The sequence below is a fragment of the Engraulis encrasicolus genome, chromosome 7 (genome assembly GCF_034702125.1).
Source record: "Engraulis encrasicolus isolate BLACKSEA-1 chromosome 7, IST_EnEncr_1.0, whole genome shotgun sequence".
Lineage (NCBI taxonomy): Eukaryota > Metazoa > Chordata > Actinopteri > Clupeiformes > Engraulidae > Engraulis > Engraulis encrasicolus.
Genome location: NC_085863.1, coordinates 44421471 through 44438447, shown reverse-complemented (window position 1 = coordinate 44438447; position 16977 = coordinate 44421471). Strand labels below are relative to the sequence as shown.

General features: G+C 43.1%; 1 protein-coding gene across 2 annotated transcripts; it reads right to left on the bottom strand.

Moving 5' to 3' along the window:
- Positions 1–2264: 2264 nt before the first annotated feature.
- Positions 2265–16489, bottom strand: fam114a2 (family with sequence similarity 114 member A2). Of its 2 annotated transcripts, none has more exons than XM_063203650.1 (14): positions 16341–16489; positions 14870–15179; positions 14202–14298; positions 13881–13982; positions 13352–13458; positions 11071–11205; positions 9310–9468; positions 8336–8456; positions 7261–7349; positions 6600–6794; positions 5270–5415; positions 4723–4795; positions 4188–4241; positions 2265–3749 (listed from the first exon to the last, which is right to left on the bottom strand). In XM_063203650.1, exons 2-14 carry the CDS (start codon positions 15161–15163, stop codon positions 3651–3653), a joined length of 1671 nt encoding a protein of 556 aa, XP_063059720.1. In that variant the 5' UTR covers positions 15164–15179; positions 16341–16489; the 3' UTR covers positions 2265–3650. The 2 variants fall into 2 exon arrangements, with proteins under 2 accessions (XP_063059720.1, XP_063059721.1); XM_063203651.1 differs by having other exon boundaries at positions 13352–13455; positions 16341–16488.
- Between the last annotated feature and the right edge of the window lie 488 nt (positions 16490–16977).

The window sequence follows — 16977 nt, the reverse complement described above, 5'->3', positions numbered from 1 at the left end:
CACCTTTTGTTCTTTTACAATGACCCGCCATCTCCCAGGCTGTCTCTGTGGATTGGTGATGGGAAACAAGCATGCACACGCGCACACACACACAGACTAAATATGCACGTGTATGCAATTCATCTGAATTATTATTGATTGAACATAATCTCATTCTTTGTTTGTTTGTTTGTTTGCTTACTTGTTTATTTGACTGCTTTTTCTTGTTTGTTTTGATTAGGAGGACTGACAGAGTACTCCGGTAGGGACGGCTGCGGGATGGTGATTGGGATAGAGCTTCCGGGCTTCATTGCACTGGTCATCGCCCCGCTTCTGAGTGCCCTCCTGACGGCTGTAACCATCTTCTGCTGCCGGTGCTGTGAGTCGCAATCACACACCCATACCCACAGACCTAACGTAAAATCTACTTTAGGTCTGTGCCCATACCACTAAATGGCTAATCATTAGTAGCCAGGACGCGCCCTCCTAGTGATGCAACTCCTTCAGCGTTGCTTTTAGTTAGGCCAGGAGCAATACAAATATTGTTTCTGAGCTCCAGAAAAAAACAGGAACTCCTCCCACTTTTTGTCGGGACGCAAACAACCAGTAGCAAACCAAGGGAGGCGGGTCAACCATGCCGTTTGGGAAATGTTAATTGTTATGCTCTTGGTAAGACCAAGTCTCGAAGACATTTGAAAGTCGATGTAATCAGGCTAAATCCTGAGTGGTGTCGTGACAACAATAATCGATTGGGCAATGTATTGCAATGTGGGGCAGGACAATTCAATAGTGGATTTGGCAAATGGCATAATCGATGCAGCAGATTTTTTCATGTTACTTCCATGGTCATTTACGGAGCAAATGAACTTTAAATTAAATTTAAGCACTGAAGACTGTTGTGATACACTCAACAGCCAATAAAATGTTGTTCAGTATCTGACTGCTTGTATTGCCTCATGACTGATGGAAAATTTGCCTTGCTTTCTGTAGAAATGCAATGCATTACATCGTATAATTGAACTGAATCGGTTTGAATCAAATCGTTGCCTACCAAATCGTAATCAAATCGAATCGCAAAGGCAGTGCCAATGCACACTCGTACATCTACTGCAATAGTAGAATTAGGTGTGTTGACTGTGCACATCCTGCAGTAGTGTAAGGTGTGTGCAGACATCATGGAATAGTAGTGTTGGGTGTGTGTACAAATCCTGCAAACGGTAGCATGTGTGTGTGTATGCACATATCCAAGTCATCAGATGCAGGATTAAAGGCACATCAAGGAAAGAATCACAACGCACTGACTTTGCTCCCAGTTTTATTACCTAATGTTTCGACCTGTGCATTCTCAGACGTCCCGTAGGTCAAAACATCACGTAATAAACTGAGCAGAATCAGTGTGCAGTGATTCTAGGCCTATCACTTCGTCAGCTACAAGAGCTCCGATCTTAGTGTTGTCTTAATGTTTAAAGAAAGAACTTTTAATGTAGTACCACGCGTTTCCCACTGAGGGCGTACCTGCGCTCACAACTCGGGAAAACAAGGGGTAAATGGAATGGAGTTGAGACCACTTAATGAGCGGAAATTAACTCTAATAAATAAAGTAATTAAAATATTAACCATGAGAATGAGCATAATAGGGCACCTTTAAGTTAGACTTATTATCGAGAATTATATTATTTACGTTTTTTAAAGTCACCAGCATTGTCACAATTTTGATAGATATGTTTCTTTGTTTCTCATCCATATTTATTCATTGTTCTTGAGGTAACAAAGCACAAAAGGGGAAGAGAGAAGGGCAGACTGATGGATTACTTCTTTATGTTCTTTCCCCCCCTTCAGACACCAAAGCATCAAGGCACAAGAACAGAGAAGGACATTAAGTGAAGCATGACAACTTGGCTTGGCATCTTCAACTTGAACTTTCACTTTCATATTGATTCTGTATTTCTGTGTGTGGGTGTAAAACGTTGAGGGTGTGAAGAGATGAGGGTGCTGTGCATCACTGGAATGTGTGTGCATGCTGTGAAGAGAGGACAATACTTGGACTGTAGCACACCACAAAAGGTGCAAAGACCTCAGCCTGTGCACCTCAGCCTGTGCACCATGCAGAAAACCACAAAGGTTCAGTGGTATCACTTAGGTGCAGATGATGTTGCAGCCACCACAGACAGGAAGGGCTAGTGTGGCATGAAGTCTCCAGTATGTTATATACCTTTTTCTGTTGTAGCCTAGTGCCCCAATGTATCATATTTTCATTTTCATATAGACAAAAACTGACATTAAAGTAGTTATAAAAGCATGTTTATTCAAAAATATTACATGTATGCAAATATTACAGGGCAACTTCAATGGTTTTTATTACAGTATCTTTCCAGATTTTTACAAAATAAAAACAAATGACTAATTCTGTGTGTGTCAAAATTGAGAACAACACATGGGGCATGTAAAGTTGACTAAAGAACAATACTAGGATTACTCGCCTTTGCTAAAATGTTTCAGCACTTCATCTAAAAACTCTTATTTGATGAAATTATATAATTGGCATGGTTTTAATTGGTTTGAATTAGCTCAACAGCAAATGACATGTTCTTAATTTCCCTTTTTATAATGTCAACCTCAAACAAGGAAATTTGTTAGAATGGTCACAGGTTTTTGTTGTTTGGGACTTGTGCATCTATAGACAAAATCTAAATGTCACAAAAGCGTTAAAAAAGAAACAAGTGTATGCATCTTCCCCTTTGCCATAATCGCGCTGTATGACATAAAATCTACCCATTACGTATTTTCAAATAATAATAAACAGTATTTCAAATACAAGCAAGTCATGGTTGAAATTGTGAACATTAATGGGAAAGTACAACACTGTTAGCCATGTTGCAAGACTGTCCAAACTCGCGGCTAATATTCTCAGAGCTGAATTAAGCGCTGGTGTTTACGGTGAAACGGACTTCATGTCTGGTAATAACACTGGATTAGAGTTGATTTTGGTTATAATAGTGACTCTGAATGTGAATGCCCATTCAGAACAGCTTTGAACCATTTTCATGGTATTTTATTGCTTACAAGTCCTTCCCCAATATATGACAATAAGAACAATAATATAATAATAACAGCAATAATAATAGCAATAATTATAATACAATGCAGTTTGGTGTCCTGAAACATTGTACTCCAGAGGAGTAAAAGGCATCAGAAGTGCCATGCCTAAGGAGCGACTAGCCATGGCGGTGGTGGCCCAACACAGTGCCAGGGCACGGTGTGAAAGCTGCTGGGGACATACTATAATGCAGATGGCACTGCAGTCACCCTAGATGGTGCCCGTTGATATGGCCTGCGAGTAGCGGTGGACCATAGATATGAACACTCACTAGATACCGCATTGACTACTCCTTTGTATTGGAACGAATGGCGGAAGTCAGACAACCCCCATGTTTAGCTAGTATAACGCTGCCAACCAATCGATGATAAGGTGATATGCACAGTATCCTGTAGGTGGCGGTAAAACAAACTCAATGAAAATAGGGTGACATAGGATACTATCTGGGCCAAGACAGCTGCGTCCAGGTTTAGGGCCACGCCACAAGCCTGAACACGACTACTAGTGTTTGTATCTATAGCAGTGGGCAGAATGGCGCAGTGGGCACAGCGGTGGGCAGCGGGCTGGCAGGCGTTTACGGAAGGATGTCGGCCGATCTCTGGATGTGGGCGAGCTGCAGCACGGACCTCAGGAGCTGGAAGGCATCCTGGATGTACGTGGCGCTGTTGGAGGCCTGGGGCAGTGGAACATCATACACACATTTTAGCAGAATAACAAGGGAACATCAAGAAGAAAGTTTAATGTACACACAGCATAATGTGCATACAGCCTTTTTTTACTTGTTTATTTGCAAAATGCATGCTGCCCATTCATAAATCTATTTCATGTACTGTATATTTACCACCACCATCAATTTCTAAGTATTCATCATGACTTGGAAATGTACACTTTACATACATGAAAGGTAGATCTTCTCCATATCCACCATTTTAAATTACCAGTCAGACATCTTTGGTCTCACCAATGCATAGTACATTTTGCAGCCAGTTTAAATATGTGGTCAAATATGTGAATAGGCAGCATGCATTTTGAAAATAAACAACCAAAATGACATACTCCACCCTCAAGTATACAGAGATATCACTATGAGAGTTGTACAGGTGTGACCTACCTCTAGGAACACCCCTGTGATGAGTGGGTTAAGCACCTCCCCCTTTTCATTTGCCTGCAACACAAACGGACCAAGATTCAAGTCAGCTTTACAGCCAATGCTCTCGATACACAACACATGATAAGTCAGGTCAAGAGTGAGGAAAACATGCCAAATTAAGGAAAATAGTACTGAGGACATTACTCCAAACAAGATTTAATCCTACAAATATAGTTCAGCTCATGATATGGAAGCACAATAGTGTGATATTCCCAATGTAGCTTCATCAAAATGAATTGATTAGATACATTTCTTAACTATTTTGACAACAGTAGATACTAGTACTTCATTAAATGTTTAGCAGCAAGAGATATGCTTTTCTAGGTTAACATATTATAAAATATTCTAACAATAACAAAAGGCTGAGATTGCATAATATAATGATTTGTACAATAATGGATTCCAGTATTTTCATTGAGATGATATTTGTTACCAATATTTAAGGCTGTTATTTCATTATACGTTTGCCTTAGCAGTGTTTGTATCTGTGCCTTACCCCAACTGTGGCAAGGCAGGATGTAAAGCTCTTGGAGAGGAGGGAAATCTCTTTGCACAACATCACCGTGATCCTGGCAAGAAGACATTACAAGTAAATAAAGCATGGAAATGACAGGGTATTGAACAAAGAATCAATCCTCAATGACGCTTTCATCAGTGATGCCAAGCCTCGTGCCACAAAGCCAGAGGTCACAGGAGAGGAAGGGAGGAAGTGATTTGACATGCACCCTTTACTGGGTGAATAGGAGGGAAAGATAGGACTGGGTGAACAGGGAATAGAATGAGACCAAGGCCTTGGTTACACGCATGTTGATATTTCTAAAAACATTGTTTTATCCATTTACTTATTTTTTTTTATCTTGTTTACACATCATTTGGATAAAAATAACTGTTTCACGGAGCTAAAACTCAGTTTACATGTACAGTAAACAAAAGGCTGCAACAGATTTTTAAAAGGTATGCATTTACAAACACATCCATATACGTGTACACAGGGTCTACATGTGCGAGCAGGCGAGCAAGAAGTATGAATGCCTGGGACTTACTGGGCGAGGACTTTGGCCTGGTCGGCGGTGGAGACCGGTGCCGTGTCACTGGCGTTGTGCAGCACCACCTGGGCCACCTTGTGGAAGTGCTCGATGGCCTTAGCGGTCAGCTCCGCCAGGCTGCGGATGGATAACGTGTGCACGTCCTGGGGAGCAGGGAGAAGGACACAGCCCAATCAGACATGATGTTGTAGAGTTGGGACACTTCATTAATCCCAAAGTTAACAAGAAGCACTCAGAGAGCGCAGACCTCCGCCAAGGAAGCTGCTTGATAGAACATTTGACTATGTTACACCCTAGGTCTTTCTGCCTTCTTTTTGTGGAGTCCCGCAATTCAATTTCTGGTCACTAGGGGCGTCTAGATATATAGGCCAGCAATGGTGAAGAATCTTTTAAAAAGTCCTGGTTCCGGTTCGTGATCCGGATCACCCCCAGAATTTAATCACTTGTTCCTTGGGTCATTACTAACAACTCCATAAAGTTTCGTCCAAATCAGTTGATTAGTTTTTGAGTTATCCTGGTGACAGAATCTTTAAAAAAGTCCTGGTTTGGGTTTGTGATCCGGATCACCACCAGAATTTAATCACTAGTTCCTTGGGTCATCTTTCCTGGTGAACCAGTCAACACATAGCTTCTGGTTCACCAGGAAATGGGTCATCATCAACAACTCCAGAAAGTTTAGTCCAAATCCGTTGATTAGTTTTTGAGTTATGCTGCTGACAAACAAACAAACAGACAGACAGACAGACAAACAGACAGACAAACAGACAAACCAACGCGACTGAAAACATTACTTCCTTGGCGGAGGTAATAGTTAATCAAGGTACTGGCATAGATAAGAAAGTTAATATGGATACTACTACGACTAGTATCAAGCAGCATTTTATTGGCCCCCGTGTTGCAACTTTTTTTAGATTTGCTGCATGTGTCAAATTCCCAAATGAGCACAAATTTCCTAAAAACTAAAATGATCTTGGTTTTAACATCTGATGTGTGGATTAAATGTTTTTAAAATGTTATTTGTATTTTGATGTAAATCATTCCCAAGTTTCCAAACCGTTTGGAATCCTGTTTACAGTTGAGACAATGTATTGATCCCAAAGTTAATAAAGGTAATGCCATGGTCATAACAAAATCATAAGGATACTAAAGCAGATTGCAGAGATGAGCAATTTTTAAAAAAATGATCGCAATTGAAAACAATCACAATTCATTGACAATGATGCAGCACACAGTTGGTAGTCAGTTGTTATAACTAATTACATGTATTATTGCAGCATACTATTCCAAGTGTGTGGTCTTTAAGTGTGCAGCTTCCAGAGCAGCCTACCTCAGGGGTGTGTTTTGGTGCAGCCACCTCCTCTGCCTCCTCCTTCTTCTCCTCCTCCTCCTCTTCTTCTTTTTTCTCTTCCTCTTTCTTCTCCTCCTCCACCTCCTCTTCCTTCATCTCCTTTGCTTCCTCCTTAGTGGGCGCCGCAGTGGCCAACTTGACCTCAGCGATGCGGTCGTGGATATTTTTTCTAGCCTACACACATCCAGTACATTCACACATTAGTCAAAGCTCTTAAAGGAGACATTCTACTCTTTCTGGAAAAACGCTCTAATTTCCCCTGCACTTCCAGACATCCTCTGAATCGGGCAACATAAATTCATCCTCCAGGCTAGCATATTATAATTGAGTCATATGGGAGCAGTTAGCAAGTCCCATAGGATTCAATGACAATTGAATGAAGTGATAGCAGAGCTGGAGCTGGAGCTGGAGAATGGTTTGAAGAACAGTAGAAAGGAAAAACTCAGGTATTGATGTCAAGGGGAGGGGTAAAATGAGCACAATTCCAATGTCACTTCAAGAAATTCAAACGAAGTGGTTAGTAGTGCTTAATAATACAGACGTGGGAATCTTTTGTCGTCCCTACCCATAGTCACAGACAAATGATTATTGTGCAAAGTGACATTGACGTGGAAGGAAACGGAGATAGAGTGAAGCGCACCTGACTGAGCTTGGCAGCGGTGACCGATAAGTGTAACCGACTCACGGCCTCGGTCAACTCCTTCGTAAACTCCACACCATCACTGTCCTCTGGGGAAGCAACAGAGAAAACAGAACAGCTTTTCAAAAAGAGTTTCTTTAAACAATAAATAAATAAAAAACATTTACAGGACATAGAGTATGACAATTCTTCTCAAAATATATTTCAGTCTTCGCTGCCTTGCAAAGATTGTAAACTTGTGGCTTTTGGAATTTAAATGGACCCACTACCCCGTGGTCTTCTGTGACTAAATACCTTGCCTCTTTACATTCCGGCCCTGCGGTGCCACCCATACTTTCTGTGACACTGACTGGACACAATATTTCTCGAGTTGACGTCATGATAGCCAGGCTATACATCACCTTTAATAATAATAATAATAATAATAATAATAATAATACATAGGCTTTATACAGCGCTTTTCATGACACTCAAAGACCCTTAACAGGTGAAAAACAGACAGTACAAACACACACTAGAAGGAAACAGTACAAAAAGGCAACAAAAGGCAACAGCTACAGATCTGGAAGGAGGCGATATTGGTGATTGGTGGTATTGGATAAAGAAGCCTCAGGTGTTATACTTGTATACGGTATGGTTTGGAAAAGGTGGGTCTTGAGGTGACATCTGAAGGATGTCATTGAGTCAGACTTTTCGACAGCACAACTCAACCAGATCCAACCCTATGACCATTTTCTTTATAAGCAATGGCACCCTTCATTCCGTGTCCAGGGGAAATTTGTTCTTTGTCCCGGTTTTTAATAGTCTCTCTAGGGGAAATCAGGTAAAACCAGGACAGGTGGATCATTTTAGATATGGTCATCTGAAAATGGGCTCTTGGAAAACCAAAACAAGTTCTCAGAACAAGTTAGGGGGTAGTTGACAAAATACTTTTAATGACGAAACTATAAGGAGTTGGGAGTTAGAATATTGCTCTACTGGGAAGTGTGTGAACCTCCTGCATATTTTTCAGCCAAACCTGATAAATCTGGAGCTTTGACGTGGAATAACGCAGGTGGCAACAGTCTGTAGTTACCTTTAGTGTCATCGTCGTCGTCCTCAAACTCCATGAGGGAGAAGGGCTCGGACAGCTCCTCCAGATCGGCCTTCAGCAGGGCCAGCTCCGGCCCAGACATGCTCGTCAGCACCGACTTCACCTGGATGAGATGAGATGAGATGAGACAAAAATATGTATGTTACACATGAAACAGAATATGTTCCAGTTCTTTTACACTTATGTCACCATCTGTACTGTAAATAGCTCATGACCAAGAAGAGCTTTAGTGAAGTCCTGGTGCGACCACAGTGGAGTTTCAAAATGAGTCAGAATAGAACTGAAAACCTACAGTAGGTTACTGATTCACTGGAACTCTGTTAAGTGCACTGGCGTTCCAATGAAAGCCACAGAGAAGTGGCACAACTGTGCACAGCATGGTTTCCAAGTTACTTTCCGTGTCCAGAAGTTGGTTGACAGCTTACGTTTAGTTTCCACACTTTGGTGAGATCGAAGGAAAAATGAATGCTGTTCTCTACAACTAAATCTTGAAGGAGTAATGTCTGGCATTCAGTTTGTGACGATTCGTGCTTATCCAGGGAAAGGCTCCACTGCAGCTGATTTGACAACAATTAAGCAAAGACGAGCTGGCCAAAATTCCTCCACAGCCATGTGAAAGACTCTTTCACTAGAATAGTTGCTGCTTGGGGTTGTTCAACAAGTTACTACGTTTTGGGGGCAATTACTTCATGTAGGTTTCTCTTAACAAATGAAAGCAGCAATCAAAATATGCTTTTGTTTTGCCATCTCCATCTACCATTAAATCTATCTTGATCTGAAATGCTTCAGAGTGACAAAGATGACAATGAAATCTAAGAAATAAGTAAGGGGCAAATACTTTTGCACAGCGCCATGTGTGTGTGTGCATATGTGTGTGTGTGTGTGTGTGTGTGTGTGTGTGTGTGTGCATATGTGTGTGTGTGTGTGTGTGTGTGTGTGTGTGTGTGTTGACTCACCTTGATGTCACTCTCTCTAGAGAGGCTCTCTAGCGCCTCCAGGTGGGCGAGTCCCTGGAACTCGTCGAAGAGCATGCCGTAGTGGGCCTTCCTCTCCACGTCGGACGACAGATCCTCATTCGTCTGCTGCTCCTCGCGCTCTTTAGCCTCCCTCAGCACCTGAGGACACACCCAGAAACGGCCAGTCAGCACCATAGAAATGTATACACGCCGGCCTCGACGTGGCTTTAATGGCTAACAGCTGGTTTGCTGCTTCTTATGCTCCTCAGCACCTGAGGAGACAGAGTTGACCAGTCAGCACCATAGAGGTGTATTGCCGGCCTTGGCCTTGGCCTTGGCTCAAATGACTAAGGCACTGTACTGATATATTGACCGGGCTGCTGACTTGTTTGGTGCCCCTGTGCTCTTTAGCCTTTAGAGCAGGGGTGGGGAACCTTTTTCATTCAAAGGGCCACTTCAAATTCCTCCAAGGGCCGTCAAAGTCCTCCGAGGGCTGTACTATGAACACAAACCAGGATTTCCCCCTGCACTTTAGGCCTAAATTGAAGGCAGCCACCTTTAAAATAGACCCCACGGCCCTAGAGACATAGGTTCCCCACCCCTACTTTTTTTTATTATTTTTTTTTACTTTATTTGCGATAGTACAGTGAAGATGGTGACAGGAAGCGAGTGGGGAGAGAGATGGGGAAGGGCCGGCAAAAGGCCCAGGCCGGGAATTAAACCCGGGTCGGCCCCATAGTAGACGAGTGCCCCACTGTTAGGCCACGGTAGGGCCACCCACCCCTACTTAAAACAATCGTAAGCATACATCAAAAATCTGTACTGCGGACATATTCAACACACAGGGTTCATGTCAATGGGGATCAATAACTGCAGAGCACAACTATGACAAGATATGGTCTAGGGAATAAAACAGTCTTCAGTGTTGGGCAAAGTGTCTACTTTTGTCCTCTCCACAGTTGCCAGACATGTTTTAAATCTTGTTCATAATCCTCCCCAGTGGACAGACACATTATCCTTCATTCCTGACTCTGAATTACCATACCGTCTATATAATTTTGTCAAGGAATTTACCTTCGAGGTGGGGACTACAGCTTAGGGACCCCAGGCCATCTAAATCTGGCCTTGATAATATGTCTACATACATGTGTCTATACATGTATGTACACCACTGCCCAAGATAGGAGAGACCTCCAACAAGTCATCAAATCTGCTCAAAGGACAATCCAATCAGATCTACCCAACATCCAGGATCTTTACAACCAGCGGTGTCTGAGGAGGGCCAAACGAATCATAGCTGATCCATACCACCCCAGCTACACACACTTCACCCTTCTACCATCTGCCCGGAGATACAGGTGCTTACGTGCTCACACCAGCCGACTCAGGGACAGCTTCTTCCCTCAATGTATCAGACTGTTGAATACAAAATCACCAACATAGGAAGAAATCCACTCATCACATCTCCCCTTTCTCCAACCTGCCATTTTTTCAACTTTTTAAATATATATTTTTCTTTTTTTAACATTCTTTTTAACCTTTTTTGGGACTCCCAGAGCAGGGAAGCTTTTCATTGTATATATATGTTTCATATATATACACATGACAAATAAAATATCTTGTATCTTGTATCTTGTATCTTGTATATGGGCAGAATCACTCACGCCACTCAGACTTTGATACCCTGAAAGACCCAGGACTCAATTCATTTCAAGACAGACTGGTGAACAGAGAGTCTGGACGGTGTGTGTGCGGTCTGACCTGTGAGAGGGTGGTGGTTCTGATCATAAGGCCTTTGGTTTTCTTGAACCCCGGGTCTCCCTCAGCAATCACGTCCATAGTCTTCTTACCGATGAACTCCAACGCATCCAGACCACCGGTGATGACTGTTTTGCCCTAGAGAAGAAAGATATGAGTTACAGGGTGCACACACACGCACGCACGCACGCATGCAGGCTTGCACCCACCCAATGGCCAATGTCTAGCTAAGTTTTAGTAGAGAAAGTGTGCTCAACTCCGAAAAGTTTCTTACAAGGTCTTTGGGTGCGAGCAAACAGCAAAGTTCATGTATGGTAAAAAAGCCGCACTCCCGGATCAATTTCTTGCAGTTTTAATACTGGGTTCGCATGGCAGACAGACAGACGTTTCGGCCTAAGACGCTGAAGAAGGCTTAGGCCGAAACGTCGGTCTGTCTGCCATGCGAACCCAGTATTAAAACTGCAAGAAATTGATCCGGGAGTGCGGCTTTTTTACCATACAATGTCTAGCTAAGATCAGCTGTGCTGATGTGTTGTCTCGTGTGCTGTATTGCATACTCATCATGGCGTTGAATAGTCCCTACATCTGTTCTATGGTTTGCTGTTGGACCCGGCGCTATAGTTTGGTCCATTGTACTGTGTTGGTCTGGACAATCCAGCTCACATGAAACTCTGTGGTTTGACTATGATGGATAGATCAGACTAAATCCAAAGGGTAGCATCAAACTATCTCTGCACAAACAAGGGGAGCACCAGGACCCCTCAGTGCAACAATGTTGTTTACCATAGCCCTACTACACCAATGCAAATTCATAGCCATACGTTAATCCTACCTAGTGTCTCTAAATAGCCAAATGTTTAGTTTTTGACCATCCCCCTGCATGTTCCACAATGAAAGTCTAAGCAATAGGTTCCTTGTTGTAAGTGATAGTCTAAAAAGGTATCTACTGAAGTTTCTAATGTCTGAAGAATACTTGTTTTTCCTCCGAACAATTGACCTAGAACAGCACTCTCTTGCTCCTGATTTTAGACAAATGCGACTGTTCAGTGCCGATATGAGAGAAAAACGGCAGAGCTTCAATAGGCTGCGGCTAGACAGTACCCAGGATGGAAATGTTTATTGTTAACACTAGAGCAGGAGTCACTCATATGCCAGGTAGCCCTAAAGGAGATTGTGAGGCAACCATGAAAATTGTGATTGTGACAAGGTTTTAGTCACAGACACATTTTCTTCTTGTTTTACAGCAATTAGGAGATCATTATAAATGTTGTCAATGATGCAAACAATGGCACAAAAGCAAACAACTAACTTACTCATAGTGTGATTTCAATGGAGCATGTCAAGACATCACATTAGTAGATGATTTTGAATGAACAAGTAGCCCTTGCATAACCCAAAGACCCAGAAAGGTTTACGGACCCCTGCACCAGAGCATGCCTTTATCTCTAAGCTAGTGCTCATCTCCTTGATGATGTCACACTGCCTTGTATTTTTTGTATGCTGTACTGACCCACTTACTGTGGTGTGGTGTCCTGGCTTGTGGTTTGCATACAAAAGCCCTACTGTGATGTTTTGTTGCTGTGTGGTTTTATGTAGTGCTGTGTGGTTTAGAGAGAGATGCTTTGAATGATGTGTTTATATGCAGAGCAGGCCTTGACGTTAACTTTTTGCTCTCTTCTTGCTCACCAACCACAGTGGTTTTTCAGTCACTAGCCATTCAGCCTTTCTATTAGCCATAGTTTTGTTGTTAGTATTTTAGATGTGTTTTCTGTACCATGGTACATCTAAGCCCAGAAAATGGAGGAATAAAACAAAACGGTCAGCGCGCTATGAACATGGGGTGTTATATGAAACTACCTACAGTGTATCAGACAAATAGAATATGAATGCTCTTTCTTGAACCTAAATATAACACAAGGTGTGAAAACAGGATATATGCTACCGAAGTATCGGTATGTCATACCCAAGAATAAGTAGCCTACCAAAGTGGCTAGTGAGAGACAAAAATTGTTACTAGCCATGGCCAAGTTTTACCCATTTTTGGACAGTTTGCAGGTGCCAATGTCAAGCTCTGATGCAGAAATGTCAATCTCGGGCTCAGGAAGTTGAAAAAAAACTCAAATTTGATCCAACTATGAATCAGCTAATTGTGGTGAGTAGTCACGATAGTCAGACTAGTTACTCAGTTAAGTCATCTGCGTTGAAGGAGAATTGTGGCAGAGATTTTAATTCGCAACCGGATATCTGACACCTCTGTTTCCATATGAAGTAAGTCCTTCCTTACTGTGTTCTGCACCACGTTGGAGAGTGATGACAGCATTCCAAAAGCCCCGCCCTTCGCCACATCATGCTGGGCCTCACCCTCGGCACCAGCGCCTGCAGTGCCCCCTGCTGGACATAAAGAAAAATACACCACTCACTCATACACAGTGAAGTAGTGAAGATACTATCTGTATCTGTATCATGTGTGTAAACAGCATTGACTAATCCCATAAAAATAGAAAGGCGTGGTAACTATATTTCTGCAATAGCAATGGGAGTAATTCAAATGAAAATTACACACACACACACAATAATAATAATTACAATGTCTATGCCAAGAGTTTCATTGTAAAACTTTTCAGCTGAACAGTTCAGAAGCAGTGCTGCATGGCAGTGGTTGTAGTATGTATGTGGAACCGTACCATCCGTGTTGAGAACGGTGCTATGTGTGTAGTGTAAAATGTGTCTTGGGTGTATTGGAACCGTTCCATGTGTGTAAATCGTAGTAGTGTGTGTGTAGTGTAAATGGTTGTGGTGTGTTGGAACCGTACCGTCTGTGTTCTCCTCCTGAGCGGCCTGTGCTGAGAGCTCGTCTGGGGTAGGGATCCCGAGTGTGGTCTCAGCCTTCTCAATCACCGTCGATATGCCCTGACCTGACACACACATACACACACACACACACACACACACATACACACACAGAATGAAAACCAAGGTGGTGTGTGTGTGTGTGTGTGTGTGTGTGTGTGTGTGTGTGTGTGTGTGTGTGTGTGTGTGTACAGAGGTATGTGAAAGACCTTCGGGCCTTGTGTATACCTGCCTCTCTCTGTGTGTGTATGTGTGTGTGTAGCTTCCTTGCCATGTTCACTCACCTACAGTTGCCACGGTGGCGGTTGCTGTTGACAACAGTGACTTGCCCCAGCTGCCCCAGTATCCCCATCCACCCGGCTGCACCGCCGACTCATTAGCCTGTAGCACCCACACACAAACACACACACACCCAAACCCACACACACACACACACACACAAACACACACACACATTGTATTTAAGCAACCACACTTCCGTTCTACATGATGGCACACAATGGCATCATCACACACTTCACCATCCTGTAGCACGGACTCATAATGCATGCCCCAAGAGCAACTGTGGACATAAACTTTGCTAAATGTGACCTTTATCAGCCACTGAGAAATGAATGGTCAAATTAAATAGCCACGCAATCTCTCTTTTAGAAGTATATTTTGGGGCTTTTCAAGCCTTTATTGGGTTTTTGGGTTTTGGGTTTATTAGACAGGACAGTGGAGGAGAGACAGGAGGCAAGTTGGGAGAGAGAGAGGGGGAAGGGCTGGCAAAGGACCCGGGCCCGGGAATTGAACCCGGGTCGGCTGCATAGTAGACGTGTGCCCTACTGTTAGCGCCACGGTAGGACCAGCAGCCACGCAATATCTGATTATTATTTTATCCCATTTTCCATATTCATGTGCTACATGTATTTCCATCCTTGCTGCACAGTGTTGGGGAGTGAGCCCTTACCTTCTGTGGCTCTGGTTTGGTCTCTGCTGTCTGCGGAGGGCTGGGGTCCTCTTCAGCTGGGGGAGGTGCCTTGTGTTCTGGCCGCTTGCGTGTCTTCCGGGTGGGAGCCACATCGGTGGAGACCTCATTGGGGGCTGCCTCCCCCTCCTCCTCCACCTCCCCTATGGGAGCTTCTTCTGTGCGGCTATCGGGGGCGGTGGGTGGTGCTACCTCCTCCATCACCAACTCTGCCACCTCCTCTGCCAATGCAGACGCCGCCACCTCGGGCTCTGTAGGACCTTCGTTGTCTGACATCTTAGATCATTTCGCACTGTTACAAGAGGAGACAAAGGAGGAATGTGTGCTATTTTATTATTATTACTACTACTACTACTAATAATAATAATAATAAATACTTGGCCTGGTCCTTCACTGAACTGAAAAGTCAATTGAAGGAAATCTGCTTCCTCTCTTAAGCTATGTCTACCAGTCTTTGGGTTTTTAAATGTTTAACCCAATAGCCTATATGTGAAATATAGGACCTTCCTCTGTCAATACTTTAGCTTGCCATCACATCCTATTCCAAACACATTGCAAATCATCTTTTTCATCACACTCCACTTCCAAATCCCTAGCATAAACAATAAGAAAAATGGGCCTCAATTGAAACAGCCCATATGACCAGCCAGTCATCACATTTCCAAAAGGTTGCGTCACCCTGGTTGCGAGTCATCAAACTGAACTGGCTCCTCAGAATCGCTGCGCATCCGACTCTAGCCACTTGCACTGGCCATTAGAGTTAGGCCTGTCCTCTTCTCACTGCCTGGCCTATCTCTGTACTGAGAAGGTTACAGTATAGCCTACGTGCACATCGAGTCCATCTGCAGATCAAATTACAGACAACCAATCCATCCCTGTATCTTTCATTGTAGATGCGCCTTCTTCATTGTTTACAGGCACAAAAAGAATAGGCGAGGTCGAAACTTTATTGATGTGTCAATCAGTGGAACACAGAGAATTTATGCTTTTCATTCAGCATCGCCAAATTTTGGCCTATAGCAAAATGTTATTGTTGGGTACTAGTGAGCGTATGAATGGTATACCAGGAATGCTGTGCGTTAAGTTATACAAGAAGATGTAGAGCTCTATCCCCAAGGCGTTCCTCAGTGAAAGAGTACCCTTTGCTACCTCTTCTTCTTCCCCAACCTTGACTATGGAATCAATCATCAATAAAAAAAACATTTGCGGATCGATGTCATGCTGGTACTGGATGTGCAAATGACAGCAATTGAACTCCAAAATCGAAATAAAATAAACTAAAGCTCTTGACGAGAACATCTGACGTGCTAGCAATGGGAAAGGAAAATTAGCTAGCTTTGGATTAATGCCACAATGCAAACCATTCTCAGTCAAATGCTGGGGAATAGAAATAGCATAATGCAGCAGTCAATTACTCTTAAACATGCCGAGTTATTTAAAGGCAAAATGTTACCTTCTTCTGCAGTTTCTCGGTCTAGTGGTCAAAGTGAGTGAGCCACGTCACTTCACTCCATGGACTCCAAAGTGGGATTTGTTTTGCTCTGTTCCGAGTGTTCTTCCTCTGCACACTGACTGTTGGGTTCACTGTGTACACGAGTCATTATCGCCCCCTATTGATTTGGAGAATGTGTCAAATTTGTTGGAATGATATTGTTTTTATAACAACAAAGAAAACAATACAACATAATACAAAACAATACGACCTGATATTATAATTCTGATAATTTAAAAGTCAAGCCGCGTGTGTGTGTGTGTGTGTGTGTGTGTGTGTGTGTGCGCGTGTGCGTGCGTGCGCGCGCGCGCGCGTGTGTGTGTGTCGTGCGTGCGTGCGTGCGTGCGCGCGCGTGTGAGTGTGCGCATGAGACAGCGGGGGGAGGGGCGGCTGACAGCTGTCAAAGCAAATCGTGTACAATCTGATTTATAAACAGTAGGCTACAGTGTTTGTGCTCATTTACAAGAACGGTTGGTTAAGATCATTAATAGTTTTTTTCTTATTATTTTTTTGACTACACCTCTCCTATGAATAAAGAAGTTGTGATTGGTTTAAAAAAAACAACGCCGTTTCCCCTCTCCACTGATTGGTTTCCTGG

Bases quoted from the DNA above. Each gene is read 5' to 3' on its own strand.
- fam114a2 (XM_063203650.1), bottom strand. From the start codon at position 15,163: ATGTCAGACAACGAAGGTCCTACAGAGCCCGAGGTGGCGGCGTCTGCA. The intron at 6,795-7,260 runs GTGCGCTTCACT...GGATGTGTGTAG, and splicing joins CCGCTGCCAAGCTCAGTCAG to GCTAGAAAAAATATCCACGA. The intron at 3,750-4,187 runs GTAGGTCACACC...CCACTGCCCCAG, and splicing joins TCACAGGGGTGTTCCTAGAG to GCCTCCAACAGCGCCACGTA.